Source organism: Dromiciops gliroides, chromosome 5 (assembly GCF_019393635.1).
Source record: "Dromiciops gliroides isolate mDroGli1 chromosome 5, mDroGli1.pri, whole genome shotgun sequence".
NCBI lineage: Eukaryota > Metazoa > Chordata > Mammalia > Microbiotheria > Microbiotheriidae > Dromiciops > Dromiciops gliroides.
The window spans coordinates 218,128,992-218,154,755 of record NC_057865.1 but is presented as its reverse complement, the minus strand read 5'-3'; the positions used below and the strand labels follow the sequence as shown (position 1 = coordinate 218,154,755).

Below are 25,764 nucleotides of genomic sequence, written 5' to 3'. Positions count from 1 at the left end.
GAGGATGAGAGGAAGCATTTAGAGGTGGCGAGGCTCTTGTTCCTAGAGGATGGGATTTTGATTTGGGACTTGGTCTCCCTCCCACCTTCCTCTGAAGGAACTCCTCAGGGCTGGATGGGGGGCCACAGATGCTCCTTTCCCCTTAGGCGTGTGTGTGTGGGGGGGAGACTTTAAAGAGGAAGTCTTATTGATCCTGAGTGAGGAGCCTGACCCCTCCTCACCCCACCTGCACCCCCAACCTACAGCTCTGGGTGATAGGTATGATGGCCCCAGTCAGGATCCAGGGCGAAGCCTTGGTGGGGCCAGATCTAGGCCCAGTTTAGGCCGAGACCCTCCCCACCTCCACCCTCAGGAGTAATCCTTAGAGGGGGCCAGGTCTGGGTCCAGTTTAGGTCCAGGAGACCCTCCCCACCTCAACCCTCGAGGTGGGGGGATCCTTGGGGAAGTCAGGCCTGGGCCTGTCTTGGGCTTAGGATCCCTCTTTCCCCCGGAGGGGAGGGGAATGTATGGGGGTGGTATTTGGGGAGGACAGCAGGTGACCATCCTTCCCCAGCCCCGCCCACTGGATGAAGGGTCTGGTGACCCCCCCTCTACCCAGGGTGAATCCTTGGGGTCCCTGGTTTGGGCCCAGGATCCTGCTTTCATCCAGGGGGGTAATTAGAGCAGGATCCTCCACCACCCCCCCCAACAGGATGCAAAGCATGCTGGGAGCCAGGCACTTCCTTATCAGGCAGCCCTGGAGGAAAACCACAGGGTGACAGAGGCTGCTCCCCGGGGGCCCACGGTCAGACGAGGGCAGGAGAGGGTGGTCCACGGCCAGGACAGGGATGGCTGAGCGCACGGGCAGTAGTGCGGGCCTATTGGCCAAGCAGATGCAGAAGAAGTTCAGCCGGGCCCAGGAGAAGGTAGGTCTGGTGCCGAGGCCTGAGGGGGTAGAGGGGGGGCCAGGAGGGGCAGCCCCTTCCCTGGGGGCTCACCAACCCCAGCCCTGACCCTTCAGCCTCTCCATTATCCTCTTACTCTTTTTCACATATTCGGGACTAGAAGGGGCCTTACCTTAACACACCCCCTCCTCCTCCACTGGACACAGAGGCCCAGGAGGGCAAGTGACCTGCCTCCCCCCTACCCCAGTTTTCCTAAGAGGAAGGGGGAGATGTCCTAAAGCCCTTTTTCTAACCCAGAGATCCAGGCCCAGAAGGGGGTAGGGGTGGAGTAGATGTGGCAGAAAGAGGATTCAAATCCAAGTTTGAAATTGGGATTCAAACCCAGGTCCTCGGACTTCCTGAACCACGCCTTCTCTGGTCCTTCCCGAAAGGAAATTATCTAGGGTAAGGGTGGCAAAGCTCTTTCCAGAGATGATCTCCTTTGACAAATGGATGACCCTAAGCACAGGTGATTGGACCCTAAAGGTCCTGGTGGTTTATAAGGTTTCCAAGCTTAAGGGTCCTCTAGTCCAACTTCCCCATTTTGCAGGTGAGGGAACCACTCCCAGCAGAGGCTCTGGGAGCCTTTGAACTGGAAGGTGACCATCTAGTCAAAGTGTGGTTCAGGAAGGCCCCGGGGCTCCCCAAGACCCTTTGAGGGCATCCTCGAGGCCCAAATTATTGTCATAATAACACTAAAGTGTTTTCCTTTCAATTAGCTTTGATATGGATAGCTATCTCCTACCTAAACAAAAGCTCTTCTCAATCAATCATTTTTAAGACTGTTTATAAATAAAGGGCTCCTAATTTTGGTTAGGGTCAATACTGATAGCTATGAGCCACCTCCTTTTTAAGAATGTAAAAGGCTCCTAATTTCCCTTCGGGTCAATATCCATGGATATGACCCACCTAAACAGAAACTCTTTTCGATTATTTTTAAGAGCATAAAGGGGGTTCTAATTTCAATTATGGGTCAATGTTGATAGATATGAACCCATCCCCAAACAGAAGTTGTTCCCAATTACTTTTAAGGGTAACAAGGGGTCCTAATTTTAAATAAGGTAAATATCAATCCATATGACCCTACCTAAACAAAAGCTCTTCTTAATCATTAAGAGCATGAAATAGGGGAAGTTAGGTGGCACAGTGGATTGAGCACTGGCTGTGGATTCAGGAGGACCTGAGTTCAAATCCGGCCTCAGACACTTGACACTAGCTGTGTGACCCTAGGCAAGTCACTTAACCCCCATTGCCTCACCAAAAAAAAAAGTGTGAAATAGATAAGAGTGAATATCAATAGATATGATCCATCTGAACAGAAGCTCTCCTCAATAGTCTTGAGACCAAAAAGGTTGAGAACTGATGATCTAGTCCAGCTCCCTTATATTAAGAAAGAAGAGACTGGGGCAGCTAGGTGGCGCAGTGGATAGAGCACCAGCCCTGGATTCAGGAGTACCTGAGTTCAAATCCGGCCTCAGACACTTGACACTTACTAGCTGTGTGACCCTGGACAAGTCCCTTAACCCCAAATGCCCCACTTAAAAAAAAAAAAAAGAAAGAAAGAAAGAAAGAAGAGACTGAGACCCAGAAGAGGTTAAGGGTCTTGCCTCACCTCAGACCTCCACTCCCACCCCTGCGGAGTCTGCAGGAGGATTAGATGAGAGGTTTACAAGGTCCCTTTCTCTGATTCTAGGATTCTGGCCCTGAAGGGGGTTAGTGAAGGGGAGACCTTAGATCAGAAACTCCCCAAAGGTAAGGATTAGGCCTGTAACATTCACCCTTGTGTTTAGTCAGGCACCTAGCAAATTAGGCAACAATAAGTCAGCACCGTGCATGTTCCTGATGCTGATGGTATGAGCAACTGGCGGCCACTCCCTGTGCTCTTCCTGTGACATAAGAAAGACCCAGGATGATGAAAGAAAGTAGCATCTCTCCTTTGGCCCTGTGCCAATCCCCATCTATTTGCATAAAGCAATCTGTTATTGAAATGTCTTTTGCACAGGTCTATGTAAGGCCATTCAACCTCTTCTCTGGTGATTTTAAATGCTTCTTAGGATCAAAAGGATCTGAATTCAAATCCTGCTTCTGACATTTACTGGCTATGTGATGTTGGACAAGTTTCTTCAAGCTTACAAGTCTATGAGCTACAGGTTGTGGTTTCTTGATTTTTTCCTTTGTTCCTTGGCCTCATGTCAACATCACAGAAGATAAACAATTGAGAGACTAACACCACTTTACCTCATAAGCCCACTCACCCACCCCTAAAGTGGTGTTAGTCTCAGTCCTAAGGAGAGCAGATTCACTCTTGGAAAAACAATCATTTCTGGAGGCTTAAGGGTACAGTAGGAAGGAAGGCTTTGGGGTGCACACACTAGTTATCTCAGAGTTTCTTTGACCCTGCTTTAACAATTGATCAGCCCTTTCTTTCACTGAGAGCCAGCTCAGCCTGAGAACTCAAGCTAGGAACAGTGGGGTGGGACCTGTGACTGCCTGCCTCAAGTGGGTCAGGGACAGGATGTGGGCTGGGAGGCTGAGCCTGACAAATCTTCTCAGAGCACTCTTTTTTGTCTATCAACAAGCACACTGAATGCTTACTGTGTACCAGGCACTGTTCTAAGCACTGGAAAAACCAGGGACCTGGGACTTCATTGGTATAGGGCTGCAAGGACACCCCCTCCCCCAATTCTTTCAGGGGGTACTCAAGGTCAAACCTATTTTCATAATACTAAGATGTCATTTATGGAACCCACATAAAGAAAACCTTTTTGAGGTCTTCAACAATTTTAAGAGTGAATAGGAGTTCTGAGACCAAAAAGTTTGAGAACCGCTGATCTAGGGTATTACCAGATGAGGAAATTCCCTCTACCAATGTGGGTCAGCATCTTCTCTGCCATTTAGAGTCTCTGAGAGTTGCCTACTCAATGGAAGGCCCACTAAATTGTATATAAGGATCCCTTCAGGCCATATATTGACTTAGAAAACCACATATTAACATCATCTATGTTTTATTGTATTTTTATTCATTTTGTTAAAAATCCCAGCCTCTGGGGACAGCTAGGTGCCACAGTGGAGTCAGGAGGACCTGAGTTCAACTCCAGCCTCAGATACTTGACACTTACTAGCTGTATGACTTTGGGCAAGTCATTTAACCCCAATTGCCTCACCTAAACCAAAACAAAACAAAACAAAAAAAATTCCCAGCCTCATTTTAATCTGACTGTAGTTGAGAGTACAAGTTGTCCTGTTTGAGAGAGCCCTGAGAAGTAAATTTATGCAGGGTTACACAGCCAGTATATGTCAGATGTGGTTAGGGGAGGGGAAGACCTGACTTCTAGACCAGCTCTTTGTCCACTATTCCGAGAAACTCCGAGGGTCTTCCCCTCTCAGACTGATTCTTTTGTGAAGACAAACTAGGCCATCTTTTGCCTCAATTCTTACTTAGTCTTTAATTACTGAATAGATGTTGCTTCAGACACACTGAGACCTGGGAACGACCTTAGCTTAAAAAGGTCAAGGTCTCCCATTGCATGCAGGGTCATCACCAGTCATCCTGATCTGTATCTTGCCACTAGACTCTGATGACTCAGGAGTAGAGAGGGAGACTGGTGACTTTGCACAGCCCTCCCTCACTTAAATCCAATTCACTTGTAAGTCAAGACATCACCCTTCTGATGTCATTGGTCCTCTTTGAGAATGAAGGATAAACAACAACAACAAAATAACTCCACTCTAGCTCTAACTAGGAAAGGAGGTCACAATCTAACAGGGAAACTGCATGTAAATAGATACATACAAGATGGTCATCTCAGAGGGGAGGGCATCGGCAGATGGGAAAGTTGGGAAAGTCCTGCAGAAGGAGGGATTTGAGCTGCGTCTTGAAGAAGACAGGGAAAATAGAGAAAGTAGAGGGCAGCTAGGTGGTAAAGCACGAGCCCTGGATTCAAATTAACCTGGGTTCAAATCCGGCCTCAGACACTTGGCACTTACTAGCTCTGTGACCCAGGGCAAGTCACTTAACCCTCAGAAGAAGAAGAAGAAGAATTAAACAAAGTATTCATATTACTTTGTACCATAAATATCTGTCTGGATCATATCCACTTACTAGAATTAACAAAGTGCATTAACAGGAATGTGACTTATAGGAATAAGGAGGTCATGCTCCCCCTGGACTCTAGCTTGATCACAATATTGTGATATGGGTATAATGGTTGGAAAACTAGCCTTGGGACCAGAAGGTCATGGGTCCATCCCAACCCTGACACATACTGTGACCCTAGGCAAATCACATAACCTAGTCTCCTAGTCTATCTAAGTCTATCTTAAGACTACTAGTTGCAGAAAAAATACTGACCAGTTGGAGAGAGGGATTTTCCTTACCAGGGAGTCACATATACAAATGAAATCAAAGGCCCAGTCCCTGTGACCCTATTGATAGGCCAGAGAGCCTCCAGAAGAATTTAGTCAGAATGACCAGGAGAAGACTCCAGAGGAACATGATGGCTCTTGCCAAGTATTTGGTTTTTTGTTTTTTGGGGGATTTTTTTTAGTGAGACAATTGGGGTTACGTGACTTTCCCAGGGTCACGCAGCTAGTAAGTGTTAAGTGTCTCAGGCCAGATTTGAACTCAGGTCCTCCTGAATCCAGGGCTGGTGTTCTATCCACTGCGCCATCTAGCTGCCCCCAAAAGAATTCTTTTTTTTTAAATTAAATTAAATTAAATTTTTTTTAAAGTGAGGCATTTGGGGTTAAGTGACTTGCCCAGGGTCACACAGCTAGTAAGTGTTAAGTGTCTGAGGCCAGATTTGAACTCAGGTCCTCCTGACTCCAGGGCCAGTGCTCTATCCACTGCGCCCCCTAGCTGCCCCCTCTTGCCAAGTATTCGAAGGGCTATTTATTGTATGGAAGAGGGATTGGGCTTGTTCTGTTAGTCTTAGAGACCAAAACCAGGAACAATGGGTGGACATCACACAAAAAAGCCAATTTAGGGTCGGCATCAGAAAAAAAACCCCACCAAACTCTAACAATTAGAGCCATTCGAAAGTTCACAGGACTGACTTCCTGTCTGGATGACCACCTTAAAGATATATTCTAGAGGGGCAGCTAGATGGCGCAGTGGTTAAAGCACCGGCCCTGGATTCAGGAGTACCTGAGTTCAAATCCGACCTCAGACACTTAACACTTACTAGCTTTGTGACCTTGGGCAAGTCACTTAACCCCCATTGCCCCGCAAAAAAAAAAAAAAGAAAGAAATATTATAGTGGGAATTCCTTTTGGAGATGGGTTGGACTAGATGGGTGCTGAAGTACCTTCCAACTCACAAATTCTGTGATTCTGTGAGTCTTTACTCATGGAGTAAACTCTGAGTTTCTCTCTCCCAGTGGCTAGCACAGTGTTCTACATAAAGAAGACAATTTTTATCAAGAACTCTAAGTGCAAATAAATAGAAAGATAGATAGATAGATGGATAGATAAATAAATGAATAAATAAATAAGTAAATGAATGAATAAATAAAAAAGAACTCTAAGTGCAAATAGATAGATAAATGAATAAATAAATAAGTAAATGAATGAATAAATGAAAACGAACTCTAAGTGCAAATTGAAGCATAATTTTTTAAAATTTCTTTTTCTTGCCTTTTTTTGGCAATGTGGCTAATATGGAAATATGATTTGCATGATTTCATATGTGTAATTGATATATTGCTTGCCTTCTCAGTGGGTAGGTAAAAAGCAGAAGGGAGAAAGAATTTAGAACTCAAAATTTTTAAAAAGGATGTTAAAAACAAAAATTAATTTTAAAGTATTTATCTAACTCCTGTACATTTAAAAACAAATATCTTAGCCAATTCCTCTACTCCCTTTACCACCCAGACTATTACCAGAATTTCTTCTCTAATTTAGGTAAAAAGGGCATGAAATTTGGAATCTGATGATTTAGTTTCAAAACTAAGCTTAGGGGGGCAGCTAGGTAGCACCAGCCCTGGATTCAGGACGACCCCAGTTCAAATCCAGCCTCAGACACTTGACATTTACTAGCTGTGTGACCTTGGGCAAGTCACTTAACCCTCATTGCCCAGCCCAAAAAAAAACCAAAAAAAAAAACCCCTAAGCTTACTTTGCCCAGTTACCTGTGCACTTGGACCTCAGTTTCCTTATCTGTCAAATCAGAGTGCTGTACTAGACTAAAATCTCTTATAAATCTAAATCTACATTTAATGATCTGGATTCCAGTGCTGACTGCAGCTTACTAGCTATGACCGTGGGCGAGTCACTTAACATCTCAGTTTTCTCTGGCTTTAAAATGGGGATTAAAAATACTTGCCCCGGGGCAGCTAGGTGGCGCAGTGGATAAAGCACCGGCCCTGGATTCAGGAGTACCTCAGTTCAAATCCGGCCTCAGACACTTGACACTTACTAGCTGTGTGACCCTGGGCAAATCACTTAACCCCCATTGCCCTGAAAAAAAAAAATACTTGCCCAACCAAACCCCATAGGATTATGTTGGGGACAGGTGGGGAGTGCTATATAAATCTGAACTAATGTCCATTCCTTTCCTGAGTTTTGCCTCAGGAGGGGAGAAGGAGCTGACCTCTGGATAGAGGTGTGAGAGGAAAGGGTTTTTACCACCCCGCTCTCAAGCAGAAGGCCGGACACCAAATTGTAACGGTACCTTGAGAGTGATTTCCTTTGCTTGAGTACTAGGACTGAGGCCATATGGGCACACACCCAAGGCACAAACGTGAGAAATAGAGACCAGGATTGAACTAGGAGAGCTCAATTCACTGAGTGTTCCACACACAGGGAAAGGAAGAGAGGGGCTCGTGTTTGTCCCACTGGAGAGCAAGAGTCAGTCTTTGATGAAGTTTCATGGGTGATGAGGTTGGTGAAATTATACAAAATTCTCCTCCCCCTTTCTCCCCCGCTACGGAATCTGCAGTTTCCTGAATTGGAAAGAAGTATCCTCTCAAGGGGTTTTCCAACTTTATCCCTGGAGGTCCTGGACATTTTCAGTAGAGTGATCTCTCTCTCAGGAACCCAGCTTGAGTCTGCTGGAGAGAAGCCCACCTCCCTGATCTTTCTCCTTGGCTGCCCCTGGTTCTTCTGGCCTCTCCTGACTTTCCCTACATTTTCCTTGACCATCGTTTCTAATCATCACCATAATTCTGTCTTCAAAAAAAGAGAAAGAAGCAGCTTAGTTTTTTCTTCCTCTTCTATCCCTTGAAAGAAATCCCACTGCCCTGATGTGAGCCAGGGCCAATCTTTAAGCATCTGTCCTAATTCAAGAAGAAGAAAAGCCGGGGCAGCTAGGTGGTGCAGTGGATAAAGCACCAGCCCTGGATTCAGGAGGACCTGAGTTCAAATTTGGCCTCAGACACTTGACACTTATTAGTTGTGTGACCCTGAGCAAGTCACTTAACCCTCATTGCCCAGAAAAAAAAAAAAAAGCTGAAGTTCTGGGTCCACACATTCCATAGATTCTTTTTTCTAAAATTAAATGTTTTATTAGAAACTGAGAATTAAACATCAGTACAAATAACCACATTTACTTAATAATTATTTACATTTTTAAAAGAAGAAATCAAATCCTTTTTTTAAAATAATAAACATTTTTTATTTGAAGTTTTGAATTCCATTCTATCCCTCCTTCCTTCCCTTCCCTCTCCCTTCCTTGAGGCAGTAAGCAATCAGATATAGGTTTTATATGCCCAATTATGTAAAACATTACCATATTAGTAATTTTGTACAAGAAGACTTGCATAAAAGAAAAAATTAAAGAAAGTAAAAATTAGCATTCTTGGGGCAGCTAGGTGGCGCAGTGGATAAAGCACCAGCCCTGGATTCAGGAGGACCTGAGTTCAAATCTGTCCTCAGACACTTGACACTTACTAGCTGTGTGACCCTGGGCAAGTCACTTAACCCTCTTGCCCTGCCCCTTCCCCCCCAAAAATTAGCATTCTTCAGTCTGTGTTCCATTAATATCCGTTCTTTCTTTTTATGTGGATGGTACATTTCATCAATAGTCCTTTGGGATTGTGTTGGATTGCTGAGAATAGTTAAATCTTTCACAGTTCTTCATCAAAGAATATTGCTGTCTCTGTGCACAATGTTCTCCTGGTTCTGCTCACTTCACTATACATCAGTTCATACAAGTCTTTCCAGGCCTTTCTGAAGTCATCCTGCTTGTTATTTCTAATAGCACAATACTATTCCATCACTATCATATACCAGAATTGTTCAGCCATTCCCCAATTGATGGGCATTCCTTTGATTTCCAATTCATAGCCACTACAAAAAGAGCTGCTAAATTATTTACATTTTAAAATTAATTCATTTCAATGCAGCAACCACCATAGAAATTTTTTAGTTTCTCCTTTTAAGTCCCCAGCAGAATTCTGTCCTTTCTCATTCTTGGCTCACAGGATCAGAATTAATGTCTATCCCATGATTCTAGTTCTGGGTTTTGGTTTTGGTTTTTTGCTTTGCAATATCTAATAAAAATCTCTCCACATCTCTTTGTACTACTCATATACTTGTACATTTTAATTGCTTCATTGGATTCCATTATGCTTTATCGTACTCCATTATGTTAATATACCACCATTTATTAAACTATTTCTCTGTTGTTTGACATCAAGTTTGCTTGCAGTTTTTTGTTTTGTTCTGGTTTGGTTTGATTTTGCAATTACAGATGATCCTGCTATGAACTCTACTCATAAGTAATATTTTTTTCTTTTTAATTGCTTTTTTGGTATATTCTTTGGATCATCGCCATTTTCCAATGATTCCCGCCCTCTCTGCCCCTCTTCCCTTCCATCACCACCCACAATAGAATCCTTCCTTGCAGCAACTAAGTACACTCATAGCCTCATAGATCAGTAATTTGTTAGAACTAGAAAGTACTTTGAAGAGCATCTCATTTTGCAAATGAGAAAGCTGAGGGCCAGGCAGCAGTAACTTGCTCAACATCATACAGGTAGGGACAAAGTTTTGACTCTTTAGGCAGGTAAAGAAGATCTCTCCCAATCTGACTAGGAATCCAATAGACCAGACCAAAAAGACCAGGGGCTCAAGCTAGGGCTGTTCCCTCTATTACTTTCCTTTCCCAAAGGCAAACAGTGGACTGCCCTTCTACTCCTGAGCCTTGGAACCTCATCTCATTGTCCTCTAGACAAATCTTGGGAATCAAAGAGTGGTCTGAGCCAAAGAGTCCACGATGGGAGGAGGAGATCCCTTTCTCCTGGGTCTCCAAGCTCAGAAATGGGCCTCACCTCAAGCAGAGGAAGAAAAGGGTGGAGGTTGGGGAAGGAAGTCTGCCTGCCACACCTATCACTTCACAGAACAGTTTTGTCACATTCGGTTGGGGGAAGTGTGTGATATGGTGGGTTAGAGAGGCCAAGGAAACCCTATACCCAGGGCTGCATGGCAATCTAGTTATAGTGCACAACAAACAACAGAGAGAACGATGGGGGAAGAGGGAAGTGAAGATTCTGATAAAGGAACAAAGAACTCAGGTTTGAAACTGTGATGAGATTGCTGGGCTTCACACCAGGCCAAGCCCATGAGAAAGCTCAGAGCAGAGGGAGAGCTGTAGGGATAACTTACTGCTGCTAAATCAGCTTAAATCTATTATCTCACAAATACCCCGTGAGATAGATAGTGGAAGTGATATTATCCCCATTTCACGGATGGTAAAAAGGAAATTTAGGGCAATTGATTTGCCCATGGTTCCCCAACTAAAAAGGAACAGGGATAGGACTTCAGCCTGATGCTGTCTTTGGGTCTAGTGCCGTCTCCACCAATCATAGTCAACAAATATGGATTGGGGCAGCTAGGTGGCGCAGTGGTTAAAGCATCGGCATTGGATTCAGGAGTACCTGAGTTCAAATCCGGCCTCAGACACTTGACACTTACTAGCTGTGTGACCCTGGGCAAGTCACTTAACCCCCATTGCCTGCAAAAAAACAAAACAAAACAAAACAAAAAACAAACAAACAAATATGGATTAAGTGTATAAAAAGTACCATATTACCACATTTCAAAGCACCTCCCAATGTACTAACATTCACGGTGCAAGACTGCTTATAAAATGCTTTCCAATTTCATTGTAGGATTATATGCAATAGCAAAAACCAGGAAACAATCTAAATGTCTACAATAGGGGAATATTAACATATGGAATTTTTGTTGTTATTCAGTTGTTTCAGTTTTGTCCAACTCTTAGTTGGGGTTTTTCTTGGCAAAGATCCTAGAGTGGTTTGCCATTTCCTTCTCCAGATCCTTTTTTACACAGGAGGAAACTGAGGCAAACAGGGTTAAGTGACTTGCCCAGAATCACAGAGCTAGTAAGCGTCCGAGGCTAAATTTGAACTCACAAAGATGAGTCTTCTTGACTCCAGGCCTGGCGCTTTATCCACTGCAACATCTAGCTGCCCCATGTAATGGAACACTAGGATGCAACTAAGATCAGCAAGTAGGGGAAATACAAAGAAATTTGAGAAGATCTTTATAAAAATGCCAAGTGGGGGGGAAAAAAGCAGACCTCAAAGACTAGAGTATACACTAGCTACAATTATAGGAAGAATACTAAATGGTGAGATGGGGGGAATTCTGAAGAAGACTTATAGCAAGGGGTTTTAAACCTTTTTTATGTCATGGACCCTGTTGGCAATTTGATGAAGCCCATGAAACTCTTATCAGAATAATGTTTTTAAATAGTAGAAGAAAATCTAAATTTTACATCTAAGTTCACTTGCTACCTTAAATCTATACATGTATCCCTTGGTATTATTAACCCATAAGTTAAGAACCCCTGATTTAGAGGAGTGACTCAAGAGTCTTATGATATTTTATTCATTAAAATTAATTAATTAAAATGCAAATAATTACTAAGCCAGTTTAGTTGCTTGTACTGATGGTCAATTAAAAAAAACCAACAACATTAAAAACAAAGTACTTGGGGCAGCTAGGTGGAGTAGTGGATAGAGAACCGGCGGACCTGAGTTCAAATCCGGCCTCAGACACTTAACACTTACTAGCTGGGCAAGTCACTTAACTCCAATTGCCCTGCAAAAAAAAACAAAAACAAAAAAACAAAGTACTTTCTGCACAACAAATCTGTTAAGTATGGTAGTATAAAGTTCAACTTGGCATACATTGATTAAACATTTGCAGTTTGCAAGACCTTGTGCTAGGTATTGGGGGGATGGAGATGGAAAACAACACAATGGCTTCCCTCAAAAAGGGAAGAAAAGGAGAATGCACAAATAAAGAGCCTAAATGGGATAGGGGTGAAGGGCAAAGTGCTATAAGAAAGGTGCGGATGTTATTTGATCACCTGAGCAATGTGGCAAAGTAAAACGAACACTGAAAACAATGAGAGTCAGAGGACCCAGATTCAAAAGATGAGTTGATGGAGTCATTCATTTCTTTGGACCACAGCTTCCTCATTTGTAATATGACCCTGATAATATATCTGAATATCTAGGATCCTCGCAACAATCCTGTGAATGAGGGAGTATAGGTACTGTTAACTCATTTTGCAAATGAGGAAACTGAGTCTCAAGGAGGGGAGGTTGGTAAAGGCATCAATCATCAGGATTCAGTTCTAAGTCTTCTGGGTCCAAATCCACTGGGGTGTTTTCCCCCCATTATGCCACAGCAGAAAGGTTTCATAGAGAAGAATTATGGCAGCTGAAGATGTAGAGGAAATGTGCCCCCAGATTATGGGAGTGCCAATGATCAGAGGTAGAAGAGAGGATGAACCTGGGGGGAGGGGGGAGGTGTCTGGCTTGGCTAGAAAATAGAGAGTATAAAGAGCATGAATGTGGAATGAGGCTGGAAAAGGAGGTTGGGGCCAGATCGTGGAAGGCCTTAAATACCAAGGTGAGGAGTTTGTATTTAGAGATCCCATGAGGAGCCACTGAAGGTTTTTGAGCAGAAGAATAATATGATCAGACTTGTGCCATAGGAAGATGGTTTTGCCTGTTGTATAGAGCAGGGGTTCTTAAACTTTTTCTGTGCAACCCCTTTTCTTCCAAGAAATTTTTACACACCCCTAGGAATGTAAAATAGGTGTATGTAACCTATTAATGTTGCCAATTTTTTTATAATCCCCACATTCAGTTATGTGACTCCACAGCTAGGATGTAGAGGATTAGTTAAAGAGAGGAGAGTGTGGAACTGAAGGTGCTGGAGATAGATATTCATCAGGAAGTTAGAAATGAGACTGAAGCTCTCAGGAGAGGTTGGGAGTCATCTGCATAGAAGTGATCTCTGGAGTCATAGGAATGGATAAGATCACCAAGTAAGAGTATAAAGAGAAGCAGGCCAGAATGAGCCTTTAGGGAAGCCAATAGGTGAAAGAGACCTAGAAAAAGTGGTCAAGCACTGGCCTTGGATTCAGGAAGACCTGAGTTCAAATCCGACCTCAAACACTTGACACTTACTAGCTGTGAGACCCTGGGCAAGTCACTTAACCCTCATTGCCCCACAAAAAACAAACAAAAAATCAAAAAACAAAACAAAACAAAAAGAAGTGGTCAGACAGGTAGGAGGAAATACTAGGCCAGAACAACATCACTTGCCCCAAGAGAGGAGAGAGAGGATAAAGGGTATGGTCAACAATGGCAAAGGCTGAAGAAAAGCTAAAAAGAATGAAAAAGGAGAAAAAGACAATTAAGAGATCCTTGGTGGGACAGCTAGGTGGCACAGTGGATAAAGCACTGGCCCTGGATTCAGGAGGACCTGAGTTCAAATCCAGCCTGAGACATTTGACATTTACTAGCTGTGTGACCCTGGGCGAGTCACTTAACCCTCATTGCCCTGCCCTCCCCCCTACCCCCCCTAAAAAAAACCACAAAAGATCCTTGGTAGCTTGAGGTACACTGCCCAGCTCCTCCATACCAACTCCAGCAAAGCCCTGACATTTGTGCCAGCCTCAATAATGGTCAAGAAATCCAATGTGAAACTAGACTAAGTGACTTCTCCCCCAGAACTGCACTAATGAGCTAATAACCCACAAGCAATAAGAAAGAGTCCCCTCCAACCTCCCCCGCCCCAAGCAAGGCAAGCACCAGAATGACCAGAGAAGGAAGCAAGAGCAGAGGGGTTTCCTGAGAAAATGCCAGAGTTATTATAAAGTCCAGGATGGGCACTTTGGCAGCCCTAAGGAGCAGCAGTGGGCAGCAAACAGCTCAGTAATGCAATGCTCGGACCAGGGTAGCCCAGGCCCAGGGATTCTCAGGTCCCTAACATTCTGTCCTGAGACCCCAAAGAGAATACTGAAGACCTACCACTCTAAACCTCAAAGATTCTGGAGAATGCAATATTTCAAAGAGCAAAAGAAAGGGGCTTAAAATCAAGAATACCTTATCCTGCAATGCTGAATATAATTTTACAAGGGGGAAAAAATGGACCTTTTTAATGGAACAGAATGTTTTTCAAGTTTCTCTGACGAAAAGACTAGAGCTAAGTGGGAGCTTTGAAAGGGAAATTTACTTGAGCAACTGAAATAACTATCTGATGATGTATCTAAGATTAATGTTCTAATAGGAGAAAAAACAAGTATCTCTTCTGAAGCTTCATTTTTTCAAAGTGAATTGAAAGAATTAAATTAAAAAACAAACAACAGAGGTCTTATGGGTAGATTAGTCTTATCCTGAGGGTTTAAGAAAGGAAAGAGAAAAGGAGGATAAAAGGAATACTATACTGACATAGAAAGGAGGAAAAAAGGATGATGGGAAGGGCTTGCTATTTCTCCTAATTGGAGTTCACAAGAAGACTATACAAACATAGAGGAAGAGAGGGGGAGCAGGCATCAGACAAACATCTCATCTGAAGCAGACAAGGGAGGGTTGAACACACACAGGGTTTGGTGTACAAATACATCAAACTCAACAGGGAAATGAGGGAGAGGCAGTGGAGGAGTTAAAAAGGGAGAATAAAACTAGGGAGGAAATTGTCACAAGTAAATGATCCCAAAGAAAGGATTAAAAGAAGTGGGTTGAGGGCTGGAGCAAGGAACTAGAATCCAAGGGTGTATCTTTGCTCCTTCAACAGTTGGAGAATGGCTGAACAAATTGTGATACATGAATGTGATGGAATATTTGGGGGCCATAAGCAATGACGAAATGACAAAATGACAATTTCAAAGAATCTGGGTAGCATGAATATAGAGTGAAGTGAGCAGGACCAAAGAATAATAGTCTTGAAAGACTTAAGAACTTTGATCAAAGCAATCCCCAACCCCATCTCCAGAGGACCTACCTCCTGATAGAGGTAGATAGAAATATCTTTGAGATTATCCAGTTTAGAATTGTGTCCAGGCTCCTTTAAGAGAGTTAGAAGTGAAGGACTCAAGATGGAGAAGGAGATTTTTTTGGCATTTTTGGCAGTGGCCACTGTGTAGAAATGTTTTGCTTAACTAGGCTCATTTGTTACAAGGGTTTTTTTCTCCTTGTTCTCAGATAATTTCAGAGGGGGTGAGGGAGTTGAGAGCTTATCAATAGTGATGTCAAAGGAAAAATAGGTACACAATTTTTAAAATTAAAAATTAGGGGCAGCTAGATGGCGCAGTGGATAGAGCACCAGCCCTGGATTCAGGAGTACCTGAGTTCAAATATGGCCTCAGACACTTAACACTTACTAGCTGTGTAACCCTGGGCAAGTCACTTAACCCCAATTGCCCCACAAAAATAAATTAATTAATTAATAAATTAATAAATAAATAAATAGATAGATAGATGAGCAAAAATTGTAATGTTAAAAAAAAGCAAAAGTTTCCCAAAATGTGCAGAAGAAGACAGAAAGTTCAGAAGGAAGCACAAAAACAGCAGGACAGCTTGGAAAATAGCATTTGAAATTTATTATATTAAAAAAAAGCAAATGGTATGAAGTGGAGATTTATAGTTTCATGTGGAATTAATTCTCTTTTCTGCCTTTTATGTGTATAGAGATTTTTTTTTTTTGGTGTTTAAATTCTAAAAACTACATTTAGGGAAAAAAAGTCATTGGTGACCTAGTAGAGAGCACGTTCAATAAAATCACAGAAGGGATAGAAGTCAGATTGGAAGTGTTTGAAAAATGAGGAAGAGGAAGCACAGAGCACAGACTATTCATTTTACAACTTTGGCAGTAATGGGGAAGAGACATAGGACAAAAACCTAAGAGAGTAACAGGGTCAAGGAAAGGCTTTTTAATGATAGAGAAGCTCTGAGACTATTTGTAGACCAAAGAGGAAGAGCCAATAAAAAGGAAGAGAATCAACAGTCACGAGAACGTAGAAAAAATAGTCGAAAAAGATCTAGGAGGAGGTGAGGCTGGATCGGATGAAGGGTTTGAGTTGAAGGAGTGGCCTTGGCCAAGAAGATGGCTACTGGATCCTGGAGATCACAGAGAAGATAAAAAGGAATAATAGCAACCACCACCATCATAGCTGATATTTACTGTATTCTCATCAGGGTAGAGAAGGAGAGAAGATGACAGAACTCAAAACAGATAACCTTAATCTTCCAAGTAAAGTAGGCAGTGAGGTATCTGCTTAAAATATGTTGTTCCCCTGATCCAACCATTCTGGAGAGCAATTTGGAATTATGCCCAAAGGGCGATAAAGCGGTGCATACCCTTTGACCCAGCAATACCACTTTTGGGTCTTTTTCCCAAAGAAATCATGGAAAGGGGAAAGGGACCCACATGTACAAAAATATTTATAGCTGCTCTTTACGTGGAAGTCGAGGGGGTGCCCATCAATTGGGGAATGGCTGGACAAGTTGTGGTATATGAATACAATGGAATACTATTGTGCTGTAAGAAATGATGAGCAGAAGGAGTTCAGAGAAACCTGGAGGGTCTTGCATGAGCTGATGATGAGTGAGATGAGCAGAACCAGAAGAACATTGTACACAGTATCATCAACATTGAGTGTTGATCTACTGTGATGGACTATATTCTTCTCACCAATGCAATGGCACAGAAGAGTTCCAGGGAACTCATGATAGAAGAGGATCTCCAACCAAGAAAAAAAAAAAAGAACTGTGGAGTTTAGATGCTGAATGAACCATACTATTTCTTTTGTTTTTGGTGCTGTTGTTTTTCTATTTTGAGGTTTTTCACCATTGCTCTGATTTTTTCTCTTATAACATGACTAATGCAGAAATGGGATTAATGTTATTATGTGTATATATATACATATATATACACACACACACACACACACACACACACACACATATATATATATATATAAAACCTATATCAGATTACCTGCTGTCTAGGGGAGAGGGGAGGGAGGGGAGGGAGGGAGGGAGAAAAATCTGAAATTGGAAAGCTTGTATAAACAAAAGTTGAGAACTTTCTTTACATGTAACAGAAAAAAAATAAAATACTTTATTAATTAAAAAAAAATATGTTGCTCCCAGGCTAGTTGAAGACTTGAGAGTAGAGTTCTGGCACAGCTTCTGTAGGGAAGATGACCAGGAGTTAGGCAGAGATGAATAGGAGGCATAGTTGAAGTGTCATAGAATAAATCTGTGGTGGGCCCAAACCACTCTGGGCAGAGCTTCCCCTTGTCCTCAGATGCTCTGGAGTAGGAGTGCAGAAGGTAAACACTGGCAATGACTCAGTTCAAGAGAACAAAAGATGCAATGGTAGAGGACCAACTCTAGGGCCGAGACTGAAGAGAGAAGAGGAAACAGACCAGAGACCCTGGAATGAAAAATCAGGGATGAATTGTGCGCAAGAGGTGAAGGCAAACGGGGGCAGCTAGGTGGCGCAGTGGATAAAGCACTGGCCCTGGAGTCAGGAGGACCTGAGTTCAAACCCAGTCTCAGACACTTGACACTAGCTGTGTGACCCTAGGCAAAACACTTAACCCTCATTGCCCCACAGGGAAAAAAAAAAAATTGTTGAAAAGATGAAGGCAAACAGTAGGTTCAGAAACAGTGAGTGAGGATACAGAAGAAACAAGAGGACTAAGTTTTATAGTAACATTTCTATAGCAGTGTAAGCCAGCAAAGCACTTTGTATACATTATCTCATTCAGTCTTCACAACTCTGAAAGGCAAATACTATTATTATCCCCATTTTATGCCCATGGTCCTACACTCACAATCCAAAGTTGTCTCTACTGTGCCACTCTGCCTCTCAGTGTCACAGGATTATGGTCATATAACTAGTAAATGGAATAAACTGGGTTTTCCATCTAAACATTCAGAACTCTTACAACTCTGAAAAGTGGAGATGGGTCACCACTCCTCTGTTCCTCCTCTCCAAGCTTCCTATCCTGCTTCTGGATCCCAGCAGACTGAACCCTTCTGATAAGGTCTTTAATTAAAATTCCTAGGGGCAGCTAGGTGGTGAAGTGGATAAAGCACTGGCCCTGGATTCAGAAGGACCCGAGTTCAAATCCAGCCTCAGACGCTGGACACTTACTAGCTGTGTGACCCTGGACAAGTCACTTAATCCTCATTGCCCCACCAAAACAAAACAAAAACCAAAAAAAAGACTCCTGGATTAAACCTTTCACAGGAGAACAATCCACTCTGAATCTGGATAATCAAATTCCACCGATAAAGCAAAACATTTTTATCCCATTCTACAGAAGCAACTGTGGTAGAATGAACAGAAGACTGACTTCAAAGTTATCAGAACAGGATGTGTGCATCCTCTGCCAGGTTTTTATTAGTTGTGTTAATCAAGTCAGGAAAGTCTGCATGGTGCTGCGGAAAGAACACTAGATTTGGCACCCCAAAGAGATCAAAGGAAAAGGAAAAGGTCCTGTATGTACAAAATACTTATAGCAGCAATTTTGTGGTGGCAAAAAAATTGGAAATTGAGGGCATGCTCATCAGTTGGGGAATGGCTGAACGAGTTGTGGCAGATGATTGTGATGGAGTACTATTATGCTATAAGAAATTACAAGGGGAGTGGTTTCAGAAAAACATGGCAAGACCTATATGAACTGATGCAAAGTGAAGTGAGAACTGGAAGATCATTATGCACAGTAACAGCAAAGTGGTAATAATGATCAACTGTAAAAGACTCAGCTACTCTGATCCAAGACAATTTCTTTTTTTTTTTTTTCAGTGAGGCAATGGGGGTTAAGTGACTTGCCCAGGATCACACAGCTAGTAAGTGTTAAGTGTCTGAGGCCGGATTTGAACTCAGGTACTCCTGACTCCAGGGCTGGTGCTCTATCCACTGCGCTACCTAGCTGCCCCTATCCAAGACAATTTCAAAAGACTCGTGATAAAAAAATGCTTGGGGTATAATTTTCTTATTTTCTTTTTTTAACGATTTGGCAGCTAGACACCGCAATGGGTAGGAAGATTCATCTTTCTGAGTTCAAATCTGGTCTCAGATATTTACTAGCTTATGTTACCCTAGGCAAGTCACTTAACCTTGTTTGCCTCAGTTTCCTCATCTGTACAATGAACTGGAGAAGGGCATGGCAAACCACTCCAGTATATTTGACAAGGAAACCCTAAATGGGGTCACAGAGTCAGATATGACTGCACACAAATAATATCGTAATGTGTTGAATGATTTCAGATGATATCAAAATTGATATATTGTTTGCCTTCTCAGTGGGTGTGGGAGGGAGGGAGGGAATCTCAAAATTTTAAAAGTAAAGGAAGAAAGGAAAAAAATAAAGGAATGAACACTAGATTTTAAATTGTATGACAGGCTTCAAATTGCAATTTCGCTACTTACTACTTGTGTGGCCTTGTATAAATAACAACCCTCAGGCCTGTTTCCTCCTCTGTAAAATAAGTTTAGATTAGATCATTACTAAGATCCCTTCTAGCTCTAAATTGACAATCCTATGATCTTTAAAGTAAGTGTGAGTTGAGGACCTGAGTTCAAATCCAGCCTCAGACACTTAACACTAGCTGTTTGACCCTAGGCAAGTCACTTTAATCCCAACTGCCTCACAAAAAAAAAAAGTAAGTGTGAGTTATTTTTATTTTCCCCATAACTAATGACTAGAGTCACTTCCAGAGAGTTTATGAAGACTTAAGAGCTAATAAATGTCCCCAAGGGGAAGAAAGTGAAACTAAGCAAAGGTGAACCAAACAATGGGAATCCACTAATTGGATTCTCATCCCCTGAACAATGGAGAATGGTCTATAAAAGTGAGAAGTCTGATTACAGTCAGACTGAAGAAAGATTGAGTTTAACCAATCTGGGGGCAGCTTGGTGGCACAGTGGATATAAAGCACTGGCCCTGGATTCAGGAGGACTTGAATTCAAATATGGCCTCAGACACTTGACACTTACTAGTTGTGTGACCCTGGGCAATTCACTTAACCCTCATTGCCCTTCAAAATTAAATAAATGAATAAATGAATGCAAAAAATAATAAATTGATTTAACCAATCAGTTCTCTTCTTATTATTTAAAATTTCTATTGATATATTTTGTTTTTATATCACCTTCATTTCTATACATATCCCTTTCCTTTTACCTATCCAGAGAGACATTCCTGATAACAAAGAATAAAAAAGAGACCAAAAAAAAAAGGGCAGTTCAGCAAAACCAACATAGCCACTGAGCCTGACAAATATATGCAATATTCTCTTCCCATACTCCTCCACCTCTTCAAGTGAAGGGAGGACTACATTTTCCTATCTCTTCCTAGGGGTCAAGCTTGGTCATTATAATTAGTGTTTAGTTCCTTTGTTATTGTTCTCAATTTTTCATTCACATTGTTATAGACATTGTGTGTATTATTTTCCTGGTTCTGTTTTCTTCACTTTCATCAGTTCATAGAAATCTTCCCATATGTCTCTGTAATCTTTTACCAGGTTGTTTCTCACAATGCAGCAATATGCTATTACATTCATGAAATACAATTTGTATGACCATTCCTCAGTCATCCACTTTGTTCCCAGTTCTTTGCCACTCCAAAAAGTTATGCTATAAATATTTTGGTGTATATATAGGACCCTCCTTTCTGTCTTTAACACCCTTAGATATAGGCCCAGCAGTGGAATCCTAGGCACCCAGGGTATAGACATTTGGTCAGTTTCTTGACACAATTTCAAGTCACTTTCCAGAATGGAACAATTGACAGCCCTCCCTCCACCACCACCACTACCAGTGTAGCTACCATTCCACAGTCTTTTCAACATTGACTATTGCCACTTGTGTCATCTTTGCCAATTTGTCAGATGCGAGTTGTTTTGATTTATGTTATGAGTAATTTCAAGCAACTTTCCATATGCTCGTTAATACTTTGCAATTATTCATTTGGGATCCTGAATGGCTCATGGTCTTATATATTTGTGCTGGTTCTCCATATATCAGATATCAGACCTAAATCAGATGTTTGATGTAAATTTTTTCCCTATCTGATAGCTTCCCTTTCAATAATAGTTTCATTAATTTTGATCATGCAAAACCCCTCAACTCTTTTAAAGGAGCCCCAACACAATTCCAGACTGCATAAATTAAAAGCTATTTCTAGCTGGTTTTGAAATGTGTCATGTGATAAGGAAACAGTATATCTACCTTCCTGATTTCATTGGGCTCAGGGACAGCAGGGACAGCAAAGTATGGATAGGAACAGAGGGAAATCTAGCTGGCCAGGGACCACTCACCATCCCATTGGTTCATGATTAAGAGACAGGAAGAGACATTAAAGCATCTCACATTTTTCCAGGTGCTGCAGAAACTGGGGAAAATAGCAGAAACTAAAGATGAACGCTTTGAACAGGCTGCCCAAAACTTCCACCAGCAGCAGGTGAGTGATGGTCAGGGGAGGAAGACCCATGGCCACATATAGCAGATAGGGATCCTGGATGAAGAAGAACATCTCCTGTTTTCACAAACCAAGGATCCTGTCTGCCAAGACTTCCTCTTCCCCAAGGGAAAGGGCTATCCGGGGACTCTCTACCTCCCCAAGATATAAGAAGAGCTTCACAGGATCATAGATTTAACCAGTCAATCAAAAAGTACTTAAGTTCCCTCTATGTGCCAGGCACTGTGTTGGGTGTTAGGGATTCAAGTACAAAGAATGAAATAATACTAACTCCTAAATAGTTTATTCTAATATTCAAAACTGTATATCATCTGGTCCAACCCCCTTCTTTTACAGACATGGAAACTGAGGTCCAGAGATGGTATATGACTAGTCCAGGGATATAGAGGTAGTGAGTGGTACAGTACAGTCAAGATTCCCAGGTTCATCCTTGGATTCCAAGAGTTAAAGTCATCCATGAGGATAGTGGGTAAGAGCACCAGGGCTACATTTGGACCTGAAGTTTGACTCCAGTGTCATTTGCTTCTTAGCTGTGTGAGCCTGGGCAAGTCATTTACCCTCTGTGCCTCAGTTTTCTCATCTGTATATTGGGGATAAGAATAACAACTACCTATCAGGGTTGTGAGGATCAAATGAGAGAATGTGATGCACTCTGCAAACCTTAAAGAGCTATAGATATGCTTAGCTATTACTGTTGCTCTTTCCACTACTGCAGCATGTCCTGGGGCTAAGTTCACTCTCCTTTTCTCCTTAAGGGGTTCTAAGTCTCCCCTTTTCCAAGCACCATCCATTTCAACAACCTTCTGCCTGGGTCCTAGGCAAAATGACTGTGAGTGCCAGCCACCTCCTTTTTTAACCCCTTCCACCTCTCCACCTCTCCACCTCCCCTACTTCCTAACTTCCTAACTGTCTTCAGGCTGTCCAAACAGAGGCCTGCCCAAGCCCTCCCTCTCTGGAAGTGCCCTCTTTCACCAAATTAACAAGCCCTCCTCTACCCAATTCCGACATCTTGGGAGCCTCCATTCATTTATTGAGGTATTGTGTTTGTGGGAAAGTAATTCAGATCTTACTGTGAATGACTGATAGACTTAAGGATAAATACCCCTCCAAAGCAAGAATATTTACATTTTAAACAAGGTCTTTGTAACTGGATTCAAGCCAAGTGTTTTGCAGAGTACCACTAAATGAACTGAGAAGGAATATTTCAGGGTTTTGGGTTTTTTTATTGGATTTAAGCTTTTTCAATTAATAAAAGTCAATTTTCTCTTCCTCTCACCTCCTACCCTCATTGGAAAAGGAAAAAGAAAAAACAAAACCTTTGTGACAAACATGTATAGTCAAGCAAAACAAATTCTGGCATTGGCCATGTCCAAAAAAAGTCTCATTTTGCATCCTGGGGTCCCTCAGGGTATGAGTAGGATTTATGAACTCATTTTAAAAAATGTTTTGATAACTATATTTCAGTATAATTGGTTTCCTCTGTAATCCTACATGTCTTTTTTTTTTTTTAGTGAGGCAATTGGGGTTAAGTGACTTGCCCGGGGTCACATAGCTAGTAAGTGTTAAGTGTCTGAGGCCGGACTTGAACTCAGGTACTCCTGACTCCAGGGCCAGTGCTCTATCCACTGCGCCACCTAGCTGCCCCCCTCATTATTTCTTAAAACAATAGTATTCCATCACAATAGCTTCCTATTGTTTTTTCTGAGGAGCTACACTAATTTTCAATATTTCATAGAACAAAAAAAAGAAAAAGAAAAAAAAGGTCAAAATGAAGTCATCGTAACTGAAGAAGGGAAATTGTAATAAGCCTCACCCTAAAGAAGGGCCCCAGCAAGTATATTAGTTATAGCAATCACTTTTATGAAGCTTTATTTAGTAGAGTTGTTTAGTATGTAGTGCAGTTGTTTAATAGCTATTGAATACTGGTTTTAGTACCGTTATTTAACCCAGAGCAGACAGTAGAGCTGCTTCTGACCCCAGCAAATCCACAAGTCGTTGCACTGTTTAGTATGTTAGATCAATCCTAAGAAGCATTTTCCCCACCCTTCATAGAGCTGGAAGTGACCTTGGAAGGCCATTGGGGCCAACTCTTTCACTTTATAGATGAGAAAACTGATCTTGAAAAAGGCTAGAGTGCCTAAGATCACACAAACTAGCAAAGAGGCAGGATTTGAACTCAGGTCTCCCAAGTCCAAAACTCAATCCCTTGCGCTACCTAGCTGCCTCCCTTTGGTGTCCCCACTACTCTTCAGATCTGTACATTTTCTAGATCCAGTCGGTTCATTCTTCATTTATTCCCTGTTTCACTATGTTTCTGTTTTAGGGAGTTGTGTCCCATCTCACCCAGCAAGTGTCCCCAGTCATAGTGGAAGGCCCCCCAGGGTCTCCAGTTCCCTCTACGCACCCCTCCTCATAGTGTACAAAATTGTGCACATCCTATGGAAGCACTCAGGCCTAAGGAATTGTGTGACTGGTTGGTTGACTGAAGGCTGGGCCTGTTTATACAAGGGGTGGGAGAATCTGACTCAAGCTAGTCGTGAAGAACTTGGCAGAGCCTCAAAGATCAGAGATCACAGTGTTTTAGAGCTGAATGGGACGAGAGCTACAGATGGTCTAAACCCAACCCATGCCTTTGAAGAGTTAAAGAAACAAGCCCAGAATGAGGCAGTGACATTCTTAGTGTCACACAGCTAAGTTAATATTGGGCTGGAGGCCTAACTCCCTTAGCCCAGGGCTCTTTCCATGAGAATAAGATCAGTGAGGCAAGAAGAAAGGAACTGGGAAGATCCTCTTCTATAAATGAAAAAAGGCTGAGAGAGAGAAAGCAAGTAGAGAAATGTCATCCAGAAATACTCCCTCACTTTCCCCATCTCCCCTGAAGACAGACTTAAACTGAAGCATGAGGGAATTTGGTTAGACCTCAGGAAGAATTTTGTGACTGAAGTGATGATGAGGCATAAGTAAGAATCTCTTTTGATGGAGAGCTTGACTCTCTCTTCCTAGAGGATTCTCAACACTTTGGGCTGGGTTCAGGGTGGGCCTGCTTTCTAGAACAGGAGATGAATTAAATTATTTTCCTTTTTTAAAATGTTTACTTCGAAAGTGGTTTGTAAAATGAAAGATACTGATACAAAGTAAACATTTTTAAAAAGGAAAATAATTTAATTCAAAGTTCCAATATCTCTGACCCTGACCTAGACTTTGGGAACCACACTTTCCCCCCACCCACCCTGCCCCATAGTCACGTCAGTGTTTCCTACCTTGTCTCAAGCCCGTATCCAATGAGGCCTTGACTTTATTGGTTAACAATAAACAGCAACAATAAAAGGTCATGGTGCTCTGGACACTGGATTCTGGAGTGGGAAGATCTGAGTTCCATCCAGCCCTTTCTCTGCCCTTTCCCAGCTATTGGGCTAGTTGCTTTCATCTCTGAATCTTGGCTTCTTTGTTTGTTTTTTGTTGTTGTTTTGTTTTGTTTTGTTTTGAATTAATAAAGTATTTTTTTCCCATTACATGTAAAGATAGTTCTCAACTTTTGTTTATACAAGCTTTCCAATTTCAGATTTTTCTCCCTCCCTCCCCTCCTTCCCCCCTCCCCTAGACAGCAGGTAATCTGATGTAGGTTATATATATATATATATATATATATATATATATATATATATATATTATATACACATAATAACACTAAACATATTTCTGCAATAGTCATGTTATAAGAGAAAAATCAGAGCAATGAGGAAAAACCTCAAAATAGAAAAACATCACCAAAAACAAAAGAAATAGCATGGTTCATTCAGCATCTATACTCCACAGTTCTTTTTTTTTTTTCCTGGATTTGGAGATCCTCTTCTGTCATGAGTTCCCTGGAACTCTTCTGTACCATTGCATGGGTGAGAAGAATATAGTCCATCACAGTAGATCAACACTCAATGTTGATGATACTGTGTACAATGTTCTTCTGGTTCTGCTCATCTCACTCAACATCATTGGCTTCTTTGTTTGTGCAGTGGAATAATCATCCCTGCTCTGTGGAGATCAAAGGAGATGATTTCTGTCAAGTGCCATTTAAAATGCCAGCTT

The 25,764-nt window shown here is 42.0% G+C and overlaps 1 protein-coding gene across 1 annotated transcript in view; it reads left to right on the top strand.

Moving 5' to 3' along the window:
• Nucleotides 1-746: 746 nt before the first annotated feature.
• Nucleotides 747-25,764, top strand: part of BIN2 (bridging integrator 2) — a 49,652-nt gene continuing 24,634 nt past the window's right edge. Inside the window, exons 1-2 of the mRNA XM_043969433.1 lie at nucleotides 747-905; nucleotides 21,583-21,663. Of these exons, the coding sequence (XP_043825368.1) occupies nucleotides 828-905; nucleotides 21,583-21,663 (159 nt within the window). The 5' untranslated portion in view covers nucleotides 747-827. The remainder of the gene's footprint in view (nucleotides 906-21,582; nucleotides 21,664-25,764) is intronic.